At 40.2% G+C, this 21511-nt stretch overlaps 1 protein-coding gene across 1 annotated transcript; it reads left to right on the top strand.

Annotated features, from left to right (window-relative positions):
• Positions 1-7256: 7256 nt before the first annotated feature.
• On the top strand, positions 7257-21164 carry ggt7 (gamma-glutamyltransferase 7). Its single transcript, XM_033629887.2, has 16 exons — positions 7257-7393; positions 7796-8377; positions 8925-9151; positions 9342-9493; positions 9592-9709; positions 9809-9876; positions 11736-11809; positions 11965-12158; positions 15397-15484; positions 16669-16796; positions 16894-16982; positions 17121-17273; positions 17387-17501; positions 17616-17753; positions 17879-17978; positions 19388-21164. The coding sequence occupies exons 2-16, from the start codon at positions 8158-8160 to the stop codon at positions 19558-19560; spliced, it is 2037 nt and encodes a 678-aa protein (XP_033485778.1). The 5' UTR covers positions 7257-7393; positions 7796-8157; the 3' UTR covers positions 19561-21164.
• Positions 21165-21511: the final 347 nt, after the last annotated feature.

The following is a 21511-nucleotide window of genomic DNA, read 5'->3' as shown; positions in this document are numbered from 1 at the left end:
ATGTGAACACCAAAAAGAAAAGTACAACCTATTTATTTCAGTCCTTTTCAATGAGAAGTCACTGACTGCCCAGGAGGCACTTGTTAGGAGGAATGGGAAGAAACGTCTCTTTAAAGCCTAACAACATTGATCTATCTTCCCTCTTCAACACATTCAAAACTATCATCTCGCATATGGTCGTGCAACCCATCGCTCGCTAAGATCTACTCCATGACTGTCCTGTCCTTGTTAGCACATCCAGCTCTAGCAATTTCCACTTAAAGATCTAGCTTACTGATATGTATTCAACAACAATAGTAAACAATGGTGCTGAAGTGTATACTAATGTTTGTAAATTATTTGAGACATGGATGTAAGTTTGCACTGTCATACATTTTGTGAGTCAAAGTTTTAGCAGTGTGCTGTGTGCTTGTTGTTTTTTTTTCTTTTGTGATTTTTTTTTTCTTTTTGTTCTGATTCAAATTGTGTGTGAGAAGGTGTACTGACACGTTAAATGCTAGAAACTCTTAAAAAAAAACATGAATAATTGTCATTTATTTCTCTTGTAAATATTACAAAACAATTTATAACGCTCTGTTAGATGTCAAAGCCTCTCAGGACTTGAGTCCACAATGTTATGTCCGATGGGACTAATGAGAATCCTCTCTCTGCCTCACCTCTGTGCTCATTATCAAACCAAGAGGGCATTTCAGTGGCCAAAAGTGGTGTCTTTGCCCCAACTTCTGTCTCATCTCTTTGAGATGCACCATAGAAAAACAGTACGAGACTCAGAGTTGATGTGCCATAGGCAGACACTGCCCTCCAGAGGGTCCACTTAGCATAGCATTAGCTGTATGGATGCTGGTGAGGATACATTACGATGACATGTCAGATTGTTTGAAAAAAATGGAAATGTCTTGCCTGGTTTAGATCGCAAGTAAAAAAACATGATTTCCCTTGAACCACAAACCACAACTTTTTCATTTCTGCCAATAATCCTATAAATGATTGTTTTATTTAGACTCTGTTAATATCTGCTAATTTATGATAATTTAATTCTGTTTAAAGATAACTATTATGTTTCCTGTTGATTCCTCTGAATTGTGGAGTCCAACACACACACACACACACACACACACACACACACACACACACACACACACACACAGTGATCTCTATTTAAGGCTTCCTCACTCCCTAGAGGCTTACTCTTCTAACTGACTGTGTGTCCCCAAGGTTGAGGTGTGTTTGCCTGTTATAAAATAGGAGAGAAAATAGGGTAATAATGACAGATCATGGGTGAATGTGTGTGTGTGTGTTTGTGCGTACTAAATGTAAAGACCACCACAGACACCCCCTTTGTCACCACAAACCTGTCCTGTTTGCCTCAGTTTTACTTCTTTCTTTCTCACCTGTGTCACGTACAAAGGAAATGTGTTTTCAGTATGTCGTGTGTGATTATTGAAATGTGTGATTTTAGAGTGAAAGTCATCCAATAATGGGGAGAGGAAGTGGTCAACAGGTGTGTTAAGCCTATATGATGTGGACAGGGAAAGGATGAGGCAGGAGATAGTTTATATATTATAAAAAAAATTATAATAATTAAATGTATCATAAAACTACAATAGAATCTGCTTGTATTTTCCCATGTAGTTATTATAACAGCTGTTCACCAATAGGACATTTTAAATAAGAGGTGTTGAATGTCTGGGGAGTTTCATATGTTTTATGTTGTGCCCTGAAATGATGGCAGCTTAAAAACACTTGGGGCTCTCGCCCATGTTACATCTCAACTAGTACATCCATCCCCTCATAAAAATGAAATATATAGACATATAAAATTTGGTGTATCTGATATCTACAGTATGGTGATTGTGCCTTTCACTATTTCTGCATGGTTTTTGTGATATACTGATTTTTTCCATCCCCAAAGTGGACGGTCGTCCACTGACAGGCAAGACCTATGCAAAAATCCAAAATCAACGGATGGGTTTTCCAGCATCCATTCAGAAAACACAGGTACCCGCCAAAAAGAAAAAAAAAGAAAAAAAACCTACAACAACAATAAATACTCAGGTTAACACCTGAATCTTGTGTCTTTATTTTCATATGGGAGAGCAGGAGGGACTGGGATTTAAAGAAGTATTCAGATCATTGCCATGCCATGTTGTACTTAAGTAAAAGTATTATCAGGAAAATATGATTATGAAAATATTATTAAAATATTGATGATTGAAGTATTGACAGTTATGCAGCAAAATGGCCCCTGTCAGTGTTGTGTTTAAATGTATTATATTATTTGATAATTATTACTGCTAAAGTAAAGGGCCAGTGTGTAGGATTTAGGGGCATCTTTTGGCAGAAATGGTATATAACATTCATAATTATGTTTTTTATTAGTTTATAATCACCTGAAAATAAGAATCACTGTATTTTCATTACCCGGTATATTTACAGTGGCATGCATAAGTTTGGGCACCCCTGGTCAAGTAAGTAGAAGATGAACTGATCTCCAAAGGGCATGAAGTTAAAGATTAAACATGCTTTTCAGCATTTTAAGCAAGATCAGTGTTTTACTTTTGTATTGTACAATTTTGAAAAAAAAAAATGAAAGGAGCACCATACAAAAATTTGGGCACCCCAAAATTTGAGCTCTCAGACAGCTTTTAACAGGGTCTCAGACCTTATTTAACTTGTTAGGGCCTTGGCTTGTTCACAGTCATCGTTAGGAAAGGCCAGGAAATGCAAATTTCAAAGCTTTATATGTATTCTGACTCCTGAAACATTGTCCCAACAATCAGCAGCCATGGGCCTAGCACTCTGAAAAATAACTGATGCCCACAAAGCAGGAGAAGACTATAAGAAGATAGCAAACTGTTTTCAGGTAGCTGTTTCCTCAGTTTGTAATGTAATTGAGAAATGGTAGTTAACAGAAACTGTGGAGGTCAAGTTGAGGTCTGGAAGACCGAGAAAACTTTCTAAGAGAGCTGCTTGTAGGATTGCTAGAGAGGCAAATCAAAACCCCTGTTTGACTGCAAAACACCTGGTGGTGCACTGTTCTACTGTGCAGCAACACCTGTATGACCTTCATGAGTCTTAATGAGAGTCATCAGAGGGAAACCTTTCCTCCGTCCTCAACCCACAATTCAGCATCAGAGGTTTCCAAAGGAACATCTAAACAAGCCAAGTCCTGTGGACTGATGAAGCTGAAATCGAACTTTTTTTTTTTAAACTTTATTTTTTTAAAGTCACCATGTGTCTGTGTATTCATATGTACACTTGAGAAGAGAAACAAAAAAAAACAAACAAAAACAAAACACACAACAACATCAACAACAACCTAAACGTACACATGAAGCAACATGCACATGAAAGGGAAAAAAAAAAAAAAAAAAAATCACATACCAACAACAACATAAATAGCATAACAGCAACAACAGCAATAAATAAGTAAATAAATAAATGAAATAAAAAAAAGAAAGAAAGAAAATAAACAAAGGAAAACAAAACAATTACATATACACAAAGACTATAGAATATAAATATATTTCATACCCCTAAGGGACACACAAGCGAATGGCCAAACGAGAAAAAAACAGAACAAAAAATAAATAAAATAAAATAAATAAATAGATAAATAAAATAAAACCAAACAGACAAAAAGGTAATCACAGCTATAGCATTATGATTAAGTTAGTTGTAGTAGGTTGACCACTTGGCCCATCTTAACTCATGTAATTTGGGGTTCCCCCTCATTTTATATGTTATATACTCCATTTGGTGTACCTGCCGAATGGTGTGAAATCGAACTTTTTGGATGCAATGAGCAAAGGTATGTTTGGAGGGAAAAGGGTGCTGAATTTCACGAAAAGAACACCTGTCCAACTGTTAAACACGGTGTTGGGTTGATGTTTTGGGATTGTGTTGGAGCCAGTGGCTCGGGGAACATTTAACAGGTAGAGGGAAGACTGGATTCAATTCAATTCCAGCAAATTCTGGAAGCAAACATCACACCCTTTGTAAAAAAGCTGAAGATGAAGAGAGGGCGGCTTCTTGGCCAGGGCAAAGATCACACCTCAGAATCCACAATGGACTACCTCAAGAGGCGCAGGCTGAAGGTTTTGCCACGGCCCTCACAGTCCCCCTACCTAAACATCATTAAGAATCTGTGGATAGACCTCAAAGGAGCAGCACATGTAAGATGGCCCCATGTAAGGGGCTGCTTTGCACACTGGAGAAGTTTCAGTTCTGCAAACTCACCACTAGATGTCACTACAGGGCAATTTTGATCCTACACACTAGTTTACATACCATAAAACCCCTAGTCCCAATTAGACGCCCAGTCCCTTTTACTAGCCTGGTGTGGCTACATATTTTGACAAATAAAGGCCTGTCTCAATGAGACTCCTGGTCTGGTTGCCAAGCTGTTCATTTTTATAGAAGTTCTTTGGATGTATAAAACCTGGTTGCTGACTGCTCACTTGACCTTATGTTAGTCAGCTACTTAGATTAGATATAAATAAAAGTGTTTAAACTTTTGTCAGTATAGAGATGCTACATATTGTTAGCTCTGTTCATTTTAATAATTATTAATTATTAATTAATTTTTATACACAAGTAATATTCATACTGATTCAAATTAACAATTTGATCGTATTTCCCATCTTTGCTGAGGAACAGTTTTGTGTGAAAGGAATTAAATGCCTGTCCTATATCCCTCTGAGACCCTGTGTCCTCAGATGAGGGCATTACATTTTGGGTTTACTTGACATTATACTTCATTCTTATTACCTAAGGCCTGTCCTCATTCGTGGACTTTTTTTTGTGCCATCTAATGGTAGCAAGAGCACAATACACTAATCCAGGTAAAAACAAGATGGCAGCCATCTCTGCCAAGTCAGTCTACAGTCTACTATATTTTGACTTTATTATTGTCTCATTTCAGGACACTGGGACTTTATTATTGTCTCATTTGAGGACATTTTGACTTTATTATCGTCTCATTTCAGGACACGGGGACTTTATCATCATCTCATCTCATTTGAGGACACTGGGACTTTATTAGCGTTTCATTTGAGGACACTGGGACTTTATTATCGTCTCATTTGAGGACACTGGGACTTTATTATCGTCTCATTTGAGGACACTGGGACTTTATTATCGTCTCATTTGAGGACACTGGGACTTTATTATCGTCTCATTTGAGGACACTGGGACTTTATTATCATCTCATTTCAAGACATTGTGACTTTATTATTGTCTCATTTGAGGACACTGGGACTTTATTATCGTCTCATTTCAGGACACTGGGACTTTATCATCATCTCATCTCATTTGAGGACACTGGGACTTTATTATCGTCTCATTTGAGGACATTGTGACTTTATTATCGTCTCATTTGAAGACATTGTGACTTTATTATCGTCTCATTTCAGGACACTGGGACTTTATTATCGTCTCATTTGAAGACACTGTGACTTTATTATCGTCTCATTTGAGGACAATGGGACTTTATTATCGTCTCATTTGAGGACACTGGGACTTTATTATCGTCTCATTTCAAGACATTGTGACTTTATTATCGTCTCATTTCAGGACACTGGGACTTTATTATCGTCTCATTTGAGGACACTGGGACTTTATCATCAGCTCATCTCATTTGAGGACACTGTGACTTTATTATTGTCTCATTTGAGGACACTGGGAATTTATTATCGTCTCATTTCAGGACACTGGGACTTTATCATCATCTCATCTCATTTGAGGACACTGGGACTTTATTATCGTCTCATTTGAGGACATTGTGACTTTATTATCGTCTCATTTGAAGACATTGTGACTTTATTATCGTCTCATTTCAGGACACTGGGACTTTATTATCGTCTCATTTGAAGACACTGTGACTTTATTATCGTCTCATTTGAGGACAATGGGACTTTATTATCGTCTCATTTGAGGACACTGGGACTTTATTATCGTCTCATTTCAAGACATTGTGACTTTATTATCGTCTCATTTGAGGACACTGGGACTTTATTATCGTCTCATTTGAGGACACTGGGACTTTATCATCAGCTCATCTCATTTGAGGACACTGTGACTTTATTATTGTCTCATTTGAGGACACTGGGACTTTATTATCGTCTCATTTGAAGACATTGGGACTTTATCATCATTTCATTTGAGAATATTAGGACTTTATTATTGTCTCGTTGAGGACCTTGTGACTTTATTGTCGTCTCATTTGAGGACACTGGGTCTTTATTATTACTGACAATGTTTATTTTGATATACTTACTGGGTCCTGTTGATCCCAAATAGCCAGAAGAAATTAAAAATGCATACCAAACTAAAGTTCAAGTCTCGGGAGGATATAGACGCCTGTCCCAAATATAAGCCTGTTGAGTTCATCGATTGAGATTTTACGGTACATTTAGTTAAATTTTAAACAGGAAATGATAGTTTATAAACTGGCCAAAGTGCCTAAAGCTGTCAAATAGTGGGGTCAAAAATACAATATTAGGTCAAGTAAAATACAAAGTAAGCTGGAGTAAAGTAGAAGTTTCAGAAAATGGTAGCACTTAAGTAAAGTGCATGTATTGTGCTGTCCACCTTGCATATGAAGGTGTAAAAACAGCATTTGTTTACAGTAGGCCCATGCAAAAAAGAGAAGAGGTGTACAGAGGGGTGTGGTGATGGAAAGTAAACAGCAGCCCGTGTAGACTAAGCAAGGGCGGGGTGCTATCACACGCATATGTCAGTTGAGACTGTTAATAATATGCAGGTGAAATGAGGAGGAAAGAAAATACTTTGTGGGGGGGACAGGACGTTTATAACTGCAGCAGGTGTTCTACAGACTCGCTTTAAGCTGTCTATCCGTTTCTACAGTAATAAAAGACTCAGCAGAGAGCGCTGGAAGGCTTCTGGGATGGTGTTCTCATCATGTACTGTCATAATACTGTAAATGGGTTGAAGCACCTGTGCAGCAGAAGTCAGGTCATCAGCTGGGATGACATGCAGTGTGTGCACAACGCCTTCTATTGTGAAGTTAGTCTGATATTGGTGCAGCCAACAGCCAACATCTTCTTTGTAAATACGTGCAATTTAAGAATATTTCCAAGTGAGTTATGGATTTAAATTAACCCCAGCTGCTATTGTCCTCGGGCCACAGCAAAACTATGTGCTTAAACACCAGTTGGACAATCCCCCTGACGAGTCGTACCGGTTTTTCCAAGACCTGGTAACGTGAAACCAACTTCCATGCCGATTGGTGTCGTGATTCAGAAGCTCCAGTAGTCTTGGTGACGGGGAGCCGTACTCATCTCGCCCTCACCTGCCATCTTCAAATTAATAAGAAAGAAAATAACACCGCTAAGGATGCTTTTTATGTGACTACACCTATTTCCCGACAACGGTAAGTACCGCTGACGTCACTTTTAGCCGTTTGTAGCCGAGGCGGAATTAACGGGTACATGTTAGCTTGTGTCAGCGCGTGCTCGTGAGCAAACGGCAAACGCAGGTTAGCGCTTCGGGGTTGGTTGGCTTTGTGTTTGTGTTGTAAACCGTATCAATTCTGTCATTTTTAAAACGTAAAATGTGTTAACTGTATGCATTTTATGCGCCAAAGACAGACAGACAGACGTAGACATTCCGTCTCACGTTTGTGTTTGCGGTTGGCTGTGTTGACACGGTGCAGTGACCGTGCAAGTTTAACACCTGAAGGACGCAACCTCTCACACGGCTCAGACAAATATGCTTCTCGAAGGAAATTACCTGGCAAGAATTTGTTGACCTACATGTTTATTATCTTCTGCAGGTGGCAGCCTGCATGACTGGAAAAATGCATCATCATCGGAGCAACACACCCGTGTCTTGGCCTATCAGAAACATTTCCTAAGAAGTGGAAGTGTGTCTGTGTGTTCATATCATACCCTTCCTACAAATCCCCGTGCTGAGATTGTGATATACTGGGATATTAAAGATCCTATCAAGAAGATGAAGTAATTCTTCAGCACCACAGCAACACTAGTGGTCCATAAAGGCGTATTACAGGGATTTTTTCATCTAGATGACAGTAGCAGGTGTGCAAGGAACAAATGTGAAATATGAATATCCTGCCCTGACTCCTTCACACACCCTAGAGATAAAGGTAGGTTAACTGTAGGATCAACAGCAGCCATGCACAGCCCTGCTCCGGAAATTGTGGCAGGGTACCCAAGTGGGTGTGTGGTGGATAAAGATGTCAACCCGGAGACAACCCTGGGGAGTGCCTACTCTCCAGTGGACTACATGAGCATCACCAGCTTCCCCAGGCTGCCAGAGGACGACGCGCTGTCAGGGGAAAACACCCTGAAATCTCGCAAAGATGAGGACAACGTCCTGAGTGAGCAAGACACAGGTAAGTCAGCCAGGTCAGACACAGTTTTACTGCAAGATCTACCTTCCAGAGAGTTGAGTGTGTTTAGGTTTCCAGATGTGGATTCAGGAAGCGGCGTTGTCTTTTTAGTCACTGCTCATCATTCCTAAAGGTTTAATCTGAACAAGGACTTCAACTATTAATTATTTTTGATCAATTACTTGCCAGATTATTCCCTCGATAAATCGTTTAGTCTGTTAAATGTCAAGAAATAGCGAAAAATGTCAGCTTCCCAAGGCCCAAGGTCATATCCCTGAATGTCGTGTTTTGTTTAATATTAAATTTAAATTTAATATCGTATATGAAACATGAAGCTATTCCATCCTTTTTGTATACAAATTACTGAAATGTTTATATGTTTAAATAGTAGTTGCATGCATACAGAATCCAGACATGTTTTCTTATGTTTCCCAGTAAGCACGGCCACTTTAAACTGACTCAATTTACAATAGCGTTTGGTGTGAGGGAACAGAACATATTACTCCCTCCTGTTCAATCCAAGCCTTTTGGTTTGTGTTTTTTGTCCCAGACCCAGATCTGTTTTTGAAGTCGGCTCGCCTCCAGCGTCTCCCCTCCTCAGCTTCCGACCTGGCCAGCCACGATATGGCGTCCCTGCGGGAGACGACCAGAGACCCCTTTACCGAAGAATGTGCCTGTCAGCGAGACGGACTGACGGTCATCATCACAGCTTGTCTCACCTTCGCCACAGGAGTCACTGTAGCTCTCATCATGCAGATCTACTTTGGAGACCCACAGGTATGTGTGTGACCTGCAGTTGTACTTTTGTAGCCATGTTGGATTAGTGTTGCTTTGGTCATATAATTACAGGTGATTATGGGATCATGAGTTCATACTCCACCAGGTATCCTTCCACACAGACTCAAGTCAGTTCAAAGGCATATTGATGGATCGTATCTTCCCGCTTTGTTCTCGTGTTTCTTACAAGGTCTTTAACCAAGGGGCAGTGGTGACAGATGTGGCACAGTGTACATCTCTTGGCTTCGACGTTTTGGGGAAGCACGGGTCCAGTGTTGACGCTGCCATCACCGCTGCCCTCTGTTTGGGGATTGTTCACCCTCACACGTCTGGTATTGGAGGGTGAGTGGTAGAAACATATTAATCTCACTAACCTCTGACATCCTTGGACTCAGTTGAATGCAGAACCTTAAGATACTTTATGCTCTGTTGGTGTTCAGCGGTGGAGTTATGTTGGTGCACGACATTCGTAAAAACGAGACGAGGGTCATTGACTTCAGAGAGACGGCACCATCTGCCATCCATGAGGATATGCTGCAGCCGAATCTTGATCTAAATGTAAGCGAGATGTTGAGTATAAGAGCAGAACACAATCGTATTGCTATTGTTTTATAATGTGGTTAATGTGTGCACCCTGTTCTTGCTTTCGCACGTCAGCCCGGCCTGCTGGTGGCAGTACCAGGCATGCTCAGTGGCCTGCATCAGGCACACCAGCTCTACGGCAGGTACGGTACTCATCATGTATTGCTATTTATATTTCTTTAATTGTTCCACATGCCATGCCATGTAGTCACTGTCCTCATGCTGTTTTCTGGATTTTCTATATTCCTTCCTTTGATATTGTTTCATTTTATGGCACTCCCATGTTTCAAACGCCTACTATAAATTTAACCTCATCTATTATTTTCCTCCGTTTTGACAAGTTATTTCAAGACACGAATCGCAAAGGCTTATATTTACGTCAGCTCTGAGAGCTAAAGATGTAGGCTCTCCATAGTGAAAGCATCACCAGCTGTGTTAAAAGAAAAGACATTGTTTGGGGGTTGTGTTGGGCTGCTATTACTGTGATGCTGTGTAATTATCATGATACCGCAGCTGGTAGGAGGATGTTACAGAGCTGACTAACATGCCCTATCGTGTCAAGCGAAAATTCTGTGGATTATTACTATGGCACAATAATCTCCTTGAAAATGAGGTGTAATGAGTGTATACAGTTGTGTTCATAAATTTACATACCCCAGGGGCTCACTTACAATATGCCAAACAGCACCTAAACAAGCCTCAAAACTTCTGGAACAAAATCATTTGGAGGGATGAGACCAAAAATGAACCTTTTGTTCACGACCACAGATCCTGTGTAAGAGGAGACAACAAGGTCAATGAAGAAAAGTGCACCAACCCCACTGGGGGGTGGTAGTCAAACTTAATTCCAGAGTGAATGAAGCAGAAAAAAATGGGGAAGAATAGGCATTTATAAGTCTGGAAGCTGCACATGGGACGCACTTGGACCTTCCAAAATGACAATGATCACAACACAAGGCGAGGTATATCATATCGTATCGTATCGTAAGTCGACCTTTCAGTGGCTACAGCAGCAAAAAGTGAAGGTCTCCTGACCTCAGTCCCATTGAGCCACTTTGGGAAGATCTCAAACTTACAGTTCATTCAAGAATTCCCAATAGTTTATGAGACCTAGAGGCTTTTTGGCCAGAAGAATGGGCAGCTTTACCACCTGAGAAAAATACAGGGCCTTTTCTACAACTGTTACAAAAGACCGCGGGTAGGGATGTCCCGATCACAATTTTTTTGCATCCGTTCCGATACTGGGTCCTTTATTTTGACACCAAGTCCGATCCGATACTTTGCAAAGCATTAAGAAAGAAAAGAAAAGAATGCATCCAAGTTGTCCCATAAGGTTTGTTTTTTATTTAAATAGTATCCAAAAAGCTTATCGGTGGTTCAGCAGCACAAAATGTAAACAAATTCTGAATTGTAAAAAAGTTGTCCCTCCAGAGTTGCCGTAGGGCTGTGGTAGGCAAGGTTCTGCCGTAAGGTGTGGCTGTGTTGCTCGGAATAGAGAGAGAAGCGGTGGCCGCTGAACCTGTTGTCTTGACTCCTGTCCATTTATTGCTCATTAGCCGCACTCAGTTAGGCAAACCCAGGACACTCGGTTACAATACATCGGAAAGCGGAGGCAACAATGAACAACATAGATGACAAACCTGGCCATTTTTGTTGTTTTGATTCCTCCGATCTTTTATTACCGATTCTGATTTTGTAAAAATAACGTGAACGGTGCCGATACATCCCTAACCGCAAGCTGTCGTTGATGCTAAACCCGCAATACATACTATTAAGAACTAAGAATATGTAAACATTTGAACAGGGACCATCTCAGTATTTTCTTTAATGCTGTGTTTTGTTACTGTGCCATTTTGTGATGTCTTATACTTTAATTTGAATCCCATTAAGTGTAAAAGAAATTTGTTTCCCCTGATCACTCATCCTTTATGAGCAGAACTGTATATGAGTTTTAAACATCTCCAAACTAAGCCAATCTGTCATGACCATTAAATTCCCCCAGAATGCCATGGAAGGATGTGGTTACCATGGCAGCCGACGTGGCCAGAAACGGATTCAATGTGACTCATGACCTAGGTGCGTATAGCGTCACGTTGCGAAGTCACCGTCACTAGTGATGCTGCGATTAAAAGACGGCAGAATTCTCTCACAACATGAGGTGAAGTAATATGAACAGTGGTTGTGATTTCATCCACCGCCTTTCCTCTCTCTCTTCATATCTCTCTCCATAGCCGAAGCTCTGGCTAAAGTTAAGGACCAAAATGTGTCGGATGCATTTCGGGATTTGTTCCTCCCCAACGGCCAGGCTCCCCTCTCCGGGCTGTTCACCAGGCGTCTTGATTTAGCAGCCATCTTAGATGCTGTCGCAGTAAAGGGGATATCAGAGTTCTACAGTGGAAACCTGACGCAGGAAATGGCAGCAGCAGTAAGGAAGAATGTTTTTTTTTCCTCACCCTGTCTCTGATTATATAAGTAGTCATGAATTCTGCATAGATCCACGGGGAGCCTCTTTTAGTCCCTGTTATACAAAAATCGTTAAAATGAAGCCAGATTTGGTTTTATTTAATCATTAGTTCTTCGCATTGCTCTTATTATTTTAATGATTGTTCAAATATTTCAGATGTTCAGGTTTCAGATGGCAGAACTGTCTTTGTGTCTTTGTGTCTGTGATTCCAAAATATAGATTAAAAACATAGATTCCAAATATTTATCAGTCAGAATTAATGACTGCATTTTACTGTGTCATGTATTACATACTTAGTGGCCGCTTTATTAGGTACACCTGTACAGACGATTATATTGAGAGGTGTGTCTAATATTCTGCCCCCCTCATATATGTAAATAGGAAGGACCAAAGCTTCGAAACAACTCACAGTGTAATGTACTCCAGTACAACACCACCTTTAAACTTAGAATATGGATTTGTTTGCTGCTATGGGGTCTCTGAATCGAAAAGACAACAAAGATGGTGCAATGCCAGTCATTACCCCCCCATTAGGAGCGCTTCAGTGCTCAGGAGGTTTTTACCGGCAGCTGCATTATCTGCACAGGTGTCTTCCTCTCTGTAACAAACAAACCAGGTGACTTTAACTGGTAAAAACACATAATGAAACAGTTTGACGTAACAAATCAGTGTTTCTCCAGGTTGGCTGCTAGCCCAGATCCTGCCAATGTATGCCACCTCTTTTCTCTTACAACTAAACATCCAGATGCTCAGGATATTTTTACATGGAGCTGAATTATCTGCAGAGGTCCCCTCCTCTCCACAGCAAATGGACTCAGTGATTTGCTGGTAAAAGCCCTGAATAAAGCAGTTTCACATTAAAAATCAGTGTTTCTCCGACACTGTTCGACACGGCAGGAGCTGGAGCTGCATTGCTGCTAACATTTGCTCAGCTTGTTTCTCTAATAACTTCAGATTCAGACGTCTAATAACTAAAATACTTCATACAGTTAAAACGACCAAGATCTAAAAAGTGTATTGTAAAACATCTGGCTTATGACTGGATAAAAAGTCAATTTATGGCAGCTTCTGGTAAACAACGTTAAGGGGATATGACTCCACTGATAGGCAACGGTGACCACATGACAGGGACTGTGTCCTCGATTAAAAGTACACATTTCAGGGCGACCTCTAGCTCACCTTCTAGAGTGTGCGCCCCATTTAGACTTAAACTTTTGCAGCAGCCCAGATTTGATTTGGACTTGCTGCCCTTTGCTGCATGTCATCCCCTCTCTCTCTCTGTTTATCTACGCCTGTCCTGTCATTAAAGGCAAAATTCGCCTGAAAATAATCTTTAAAAAAGAAATATAGATTTCTCTGGGTATTGTCAAAAATGTACCCAACTCAACAAAACATATGAAATTAGTCTTTTTAGACATTTTAATGCAGAAAAGTAACATATTATATCTTTAAGTATGACCTCAGTAGTAAACATAAAAAATGAATTTCCACATTTCTGACCATGTCAACAAAATTGGAACATCAGAAACTTTATAAATGTAGAATTTATGGCAGAGCTGCTGTATTGAATTTCACTATATTGTACTGGTGTACCTAATGCAGAAGGTCACTGTGTGTATGTCGTTGTGTCTCCTCTTAGAGTGTTAATATTCTTACTACTGCTGAATATTAGTGCTTAGTAAAACAAGAATACGGTATAAAAATACAGCGAGTGTAATGTGTAAGAAAAGAGAGAAAGACATTACAACAGGTCACCTTGTGATGTCACGCAAATGGATTGTAATCTTCTTAATCTCTTAATATTCTGAGACATACTGTGGAGGATCTTTGTCTTTTATTTTGAGACTCAACAACCAAATGAATCATCCATACTTTCAGGACATACGGGGGCAGTATAATATACTGGCAAATTAATTTTTCTTCTATTTGCAGATCCCATGTACCTCATGTGCTTATGGAATCCCCTGGGGGCAAGAATAACCGTTGCATCAATTACATTGTTAGTACTGGAGTGTGGACACACAAGGTGTGGTCTTTGGCCTTTTTCCAATTTATGGGGAAAAAAATGTATCATTTAATTACATAGGTATTAGTTTGGTCAGAGTCTGGTCCAAATCATCAGATGATCCATTCTAATTTTGTTTTGAGAACTTACTGCACAGTTCACAAATTATTTCTGATGAAAACCCAGACAATCCCCAAATTGCATGCTCTGCCCTCAGGGAGTTTCTGGCACAGTTTTGCTTATTGTATGGGAATATCCAAAAGTTTTTAGATTTTGGGACGGTAGCTGTGTCTCAATTCAGGGGCTGCAGCCTTCGCAGTCTATGTCACCCTCGTCCTTTGAAGACCGCATCAGCCAACCCGAATGGTCTCCAAAAAAGGACGGTCTGGTCTGTGGAGGATTACCTGCTTGCATCACCAGTTGTTCTCGCCCTAACCCGTTGGCATTCCTATTACCTAGCAGGCAGTTGCGCTTGACAGAAGGAGTAAGCTAATAAGATAGTTAGCCCTAAATCGTGGACCCAGGAATTGTTATTATATATATATCTTTTTTTTTATTCAGTATTTGAGGAGATGATTCACCGCTGGAGACGCCGCCGTTTGATATATTTCAGGCTCATGGAGGATTCTTTTCAGGTAAACTTATTAAATTAAGGTTGTTTAAGCTGTGTGCTTTAGCTAATAGTAATGTTAACAACATTAACTTAATATATAATCGTCACCTGCACGCAAAGTATCTTGGGATAGGCTGGGCCACGAAGGATTCATCTGTTGCATCTGCCAAATTCTTGGAAAGACGGCTGCATTTCTTGGCCGCATTTGAAGGAAACTTCGGAATGGGACAGCCTCGGTCACACCGATGTGACGCAGTCGGTCTTCAGATGCAGCCTTAGAAGACTGCAGCCCCTGAATTGAGACACAGCTAGTGTCTCCTCATGCTTGTCAGAGATTATGGAATGCTCTGTACCATGCTCGCCATCGGACTTAGTGTTTAATGATTACAATTTACACCTCAGCATTGTTTGAATATGAATAAATTTGTGACCTAGAAGGTAAAGTCATAGAATATAATCAGGTATCCATCGAAGGTCAGATGACTGAAATATTTTTGACAATGAAATTACCCTGTGAGTGATGACAGAACACAGGACAAAAATTACCCACCACCTTTACACTAAAGATGCATTTTCAATAGGTGCAAGCAAGAGGCGGAGTGCTCACAGAGGACGACTTTGCAAACTACAGCACAGTCTTACAGCAACCAGCAGAGGTCACCTATCAAGGTCAGTCTTTGTTGTACTATTTACATCAGCGAAAAACGGACTAGGCTGAATTGTTGATAAAAAAGAAAATATTTTCAGGGGTATTTCCCTCATTCAAATGAATGGACTGCCTGTTCAGAGGTAGAGTGGATGAGGTCGCACTTGACTCTGCAGCTGCTCCTGAGTGTTCTAACAGCCAACAAGCGTCCTACTATCATGTCACATTGCATACGACGGAGCTGTATGTCCATGTGTTAAATATGCACTTCTCTTCATATAAACATATAAACAACCCTTGTGAGGCAGGCCTAAATATTAGCTGTGCGCTGGAGATCAGTCTGGGAGCTTAACCACTTAAAAGATAGGTGAGCAGCTTCCTGGCTATCTTCCTACATTGGTAAATTTACTTTTTAGACAGAAAACACATTATATATTGTTATACTTACTGGAAATGACACAAAGTATTGTCAGGAGCAAGTAGGATGTTTTTAGCAATGGTCATTTACCTCATAATAGAAGATTTTAGTTCCTTGACGATCTTCCTCCAGCCACCTGTCACCTTATATTGGTTTTTGTATTATTGGTTATTCCTCAGTTCAGCTTCACGAATCAGCCGTTCCTTACCCATTGTGGCGTTAAAAGCATGTGACAAATATAAATAGAAACACAATGTCCAACAAAGTTAAGCTCAAAACGCCAGCGCTGCATCTCTAGCAGTTATTTAGGACACTTCTGTCATCCACTTCAAATCCAAGTTGTTGTCATATTAGTTTTTGTGAGGGACCCACCCAACTCCTCATTTAAACCTTAACACCGTAACTCACTTCACCACCTTTTATTGCTTACACTTAATTTTGCCCTGTTTATCCCCTTTATCCAACACATTGCACCACTTCATCTGCTCCCTACAAAGATAAGTCAGCGATACAGGTCAGCTCCCAGCTCATATATGATACATGAATATGTCAGATATGTCCACTGTCACAGGCTGAAATGAGGGAATGGTATACACCTTCACATCTGAATACTTTGTATTTTACATAAGCATGGGCTGTTGTTGACCCAGGAGTACAAACATAGCAGACGTGACCCCCATCCTGTTTATGTGTATAATTGAATTTCCTTATTCCTCACATTGTTCCATTTATATAATGGATATACTATACCCATATTTTTAACCGTCTGATTTGTTGATGTTCCTGAAGGACACCAAGTGATGGCAGCCCCAGCGCCACATGCAGGTGTTGCCTTGATCACTGCTCTTAACATCCTGGAAGGCTACAACATTACCAGCCAGGTGCCCAGGAACAGCACCTACCACTGGATCGCAGAGGTAGTACATGCTAACTGCTTCACCGCCATACAGCGTAACAGTGTGCAAAGTGCAGTAGGAGTTTTACTTAAGTGTTAATTTTGCATTTCTCTCTCAGGCTGTAAAGATAGCTCTTGGCCTGGCTAGTGGGCTGGGAGACCCCATGTATGACACTTCTGTCACAGAGATTGTCGACAAGATGCAGAGGTAGACATCCCTGTATCGTCTTTAAACACTTAATGTATATATATATTAAAATGAATATATACACTTAATGTATATATTCATTTTAATACAATAAGGCATTTTTCCTTAACTCTGCCTTTTGTTGTTCCCATCTCCAAGTAAGCCACAGGCTTCTCTACTCCGCCAGATGATCAACGACTCTCAGGCCTTCCCTATCAGCCATTACACTCCATCATATACCCTGGAGAAGGGTACAGCAGCCGCCCAAGTCATGGTCATGGGCCCAGACGACCACATCGTGTCAGTCATGAGGCATGTCATGCTTTAATTGAGCTGCTATTGCACATTGTTTGAGCATATCGTGACAATTAAGAGTTGATTTACAACACTGGAAAACTAAAATTTTTTTTTTACTGCTGTTTTAGCTCTCTAAACAAACCATTTGGCAGTGGGATAGTGACTCCTTCAGGAATCCTCTTGAACAGCCAGATCCTGGACTTCTCCTGGCCTAATAAAACACAGGGTTCATCACATAACCTGGTAACTGTGCATACTTTCTTGTGTATAATTGATTGCGGTATTAATTGATGCCTTATTGAAAGAGTTCTTCTAGCTGCTCTCAGCCCTCATGGTTTTTGTTTTCTGTTGCTGTAGCATAACAGCCTCCAGCCTGGGAAGAGGCCCATGTCCTTCCTGATGCCTACAGCCGTCAGGCCTGCTGTGGGGTTATGTGGCACATATGTAGCTGTTGGATCTTCCAATGGAGAGAAAGCTCTCAGTGGCATCACACAGGTTATTTCATCATTGGAGGAATTTATTAAAAACAATGTTGATAATTCGATTTTATTCCAGCAATGTCAATTTTTTTTTCTTTCTGTATTATTCTATGTATCTTATTGTTTTCCAATCCTTCACAGGTGCTGATGAATGTTCTGTCTTCACGTAAAAACATGAGTGACAGCCTAGCCTACGGAAGACTCCACCCGCAGCTGCAGCCCAACACCCTCCTGGTTGACTGTGAGTTTTTCCTCCCTGGTCCATCTACTGTGTAGTTTGCTCCCAGATTGGTTTTTCACTTCATTTTCAATATGCAACAGGATTTGCATTGTTATCAAATCACATTTTTGTGTACACAGTGCAAAGTAGATGAGAAGCTGAGAGGGTAGCAAGTGCCTCTATTGTGGTCAGAGACAAAGGTGGCTGGTGTTGGGTTTCCATGGCACAGTGAAATACTCTCTTGACTTCCTGTGCAGTGGAAGGAACACTCTTCTGCAATATTAGTGGGAAGTAGCAAAAATCATGAGGATATGTTTGTAAATGCTGTGAACCCCATACTGCATAGGTCACAGTTCTTACTTGATTTTAAGTTTATTACTCAAAAACCTATTTGACTGTTAAGTTACTTATGTAGGTAACTTAAACCTGTTATACTTTCTTAACATTCATCAGTTGTTTTTACAAGCAATTTTAGAGTCATAATATTGATTGAAACACTAAATGTCAAATGTTTCGCTTGCCCCCACGTGCAGGAGTATTTGAAGAAGCATAAAGGAAGCATTTTATTAAACATAATTAGGCATCTACACCTGTGTACAAATCATAGACTGTGCAAATAATGGGCATAGCTACCATGACGTCACCCATCGGTTTGTGGACTCCCATTGTGAAGCCTGAAGTTTGACATTTTGGCCATCGCCATCTCATTTTTTTTTTGGACCCAAAAGTGACCATATTTGGGCAAGAGGCTGGCGCTGGGGAGGAGCGAGGGAACAGACAGCCTGTCACTCAATGCGACCTGCCCTTAATTATGCGTAATTTTAAGCTTCAATAAAATGTAAATGGTTGAGTTATATAGAAATTCACCCCCACACAGTTGTCATGAAGGAGGAAATTAGCTGTAGCGACCGAAACTGTTTTTTGTACCAGGCTAGGAACATGTTTATTTCTGCCGTCAAGTTGGGCATTTTAACGTGGGATTGACTCACTTCTGGAGCCAGCCTCAAGTGGCCATTAGAGGAACTGCAGTTTTTTGCACTTACCGTGATGGCTTTATTTTTCAGCCCCAGAGGTTGTCGCTTGGTATAAATATGCGTTCAAAGCCTTTCTCTTGTCAGCGGGTGCGTTAAATATCTCGTGGTGCAAATAAAACTCATGGACTTCAGCAGCGCTGCTGGAAAAAAATCCTTTGGGAAACACTGTACATATAATCTGATGTTCTTCTCTCTGATGTGGATGTGGGCTTGGTTTTAAACACAATATACTGTGAACTGCATGAATGAGAATCTCATAGACAGACTAGAGGAACACAACGTGATTGCTACACCGGCTGCGTGAACTCAATTTGAGTGTTATTTTCTTTTCCTGGATAAACATAACAACCACTCTTCTGGCTAACCTCAGATCATCCCCCTCTTTCTCTCCTACAGCTGAGTTTCTGGATGAAGATGTGGAGCTGCTGCAGGCTAAAGGTCACAAGGTAGAGAGAAGAGACGTTCTCTCGTTGGTGGAGGGCACCCGAAGAACCAATGACCTCATCATAGGGGTGAAAGACCCCCGTAGTGCTGATGCCTCCGCCCTCACTATGTCCAACATGCCGTAGTGCACCCCCTTGCCCCATACTAACACTGTATGATTGATGGATAGTGAGGAAGTAAGGAGGCTGCCTATCACCTAACACACTAAGCATAAGTTAATGGCAAAGTACAGGTGTTTGACAGAAAAAAACAGTCAACATAAAGACATGCAGCTTTGTCTGAGATGATTTTGTAGGAATCTGCTATAGATCCTTAGATAGATTTTCTTAGCTGACGTACAGAACCTACAAAGGATCACCATCTCACATACCAATGTTGGTATGCTCTCTCACAGAGCCTCTTGTTACGCTCAGTTGCGGTATAGATAGTGTTTGAAATGCATTTCCATCCCTTGATGGCATCAGTTAAAGTCTGTAGCCGCTATTACACAGAGCAGGACATAAAGATGTGAGGAGTATTCATAAATGCAGATCTGATGCATCCCAGGTAAAGAAAGCAATACAGTCAAGATATTTAGAGTGGATTTACTTAGTGGATGTTAGAAATAAATAGAAAAGTGTAATGGCTTTAAAGCTATTTTCACAATGTTGAATGAGAACCAGGTTTTGGCCTGTGAGGTACTGAGCGGGACATCAATGATGAACAATTTTACTCTTTGCAAGAATGGGCAGAACTGAAAAAGTAATGATGCCACACCATTAAGCTACCATTTGCACCACGTGCATGTTCCTCAGTGCACCAGACCCACCTTTCTGCTTTTGAACTCCTCCACTGCATTTGACACGGAATGGTGAAAGTCATAATATTTAAACCGGTGACTAAGCCTTGCATTGTCACACCTGAATTAGACTGTCCTGATCTGAACACTGAGGCTAAACTACTCACTACCCTGCTGTTTATATTGTGTTAAACTGTGATTAGATGTTGTTTCGTACAGCTGCTGAAGTTTTAACTGTCGCGAACAATCAATGGCTCCTTGGGACCATGTTAAGACTTCATTATTATTAACACAGAATACACCATTCCAAATTATTCATTGATTTCCTTAAATAAAGACTTACTTCAGTTTCAAAGGTGTTAAATATTGCTAATGATAGAATATGCATTTTTAAAGATATAATTTATGAAATTTCAGTTGTTGCATGATTTGTTCTTATTTAAGTTTGTGGCCAACATTTTTAATATAGAGCGGGATATTAGTTTGTAGAATGGGAATAATCTGATTCTTGATAGATGGATTGAATGTATCTGTCTAATTTTATAGGAACATTTGTTGGGCTGCACGCATTATTTCTGCTGCATTCATTCGTCTGTTTTTAGGAAAGGTTATGTTTACTTTTTGTGAACTTGTGTAATTATTTTAGGTAGTATATTTGAAGTAAGAACCAACAGGTTTTGTAAAGCATTGCGTTCTAAAAGTGGTTGAATTTAATTCCAGAATGGTCAATGCTGGCTAATCAAACTTGTCCTTAACCTTACTGTTTCTGTTGTCGGGCATTAGTGCAGTATGGCTGTTGATGCTTGTTTCCTGTACTGTAGAGTACCATGCCTTAAGGCACGCATTTGCACAACACCTGATGTTTGATTCCATGTGCATTTTTATCTGATTTTAATAAAAATCAGCACTGTCCAAACCCAAGAAATAAAATACGCACATCCTGATGCTGAAGAATGTTTGTCCTTTTGTTCCTCCGTACATGTACATTTGGTGCATCTGACCTACTGTAGAATAATTGTGATAATACTACTAATACAAGGCTGAGTTTTTAAGCCGAGCTGCTATATTTTACAAACTTCACACAGCCTATTTATTTTCTGTTATTAATAACAAATGTCAATGTCCAATGAATGTGTACACCAATTAAGATTTTGACGCATACATTTATATAGAGACTTTGCAGCAATACGCCTGTGTGTGTATTTTAGTTGCATCCATGGCTCCAAATAACAGGAAACTATAAACTTTGAATTCATCTCAGAAAAATGAAAACAAGTCTCTGGGTAGAACAAAAATGC

This window comes from Epinephelus lanceolatus, chromosome 8 (genome assembly GCF_041903045.1).
Source record: "Epinephelus lanceolatus isolate andai-2023 chromosome 8, ASM4190304v1, whole genome shotgun sequence".
In the NCBI taxonomy this organism is placed as follows: Eukaryota; Metazoa; Chordata; class Actinopteri; order Perciformes; family Serranidae; genus Epinephelus; species Epinephelus lanceolatus.
Note: the sequence above shows the minus strand (reverse complement) of the source record. Positions and strands in the feature narration are given on the sequence as shown.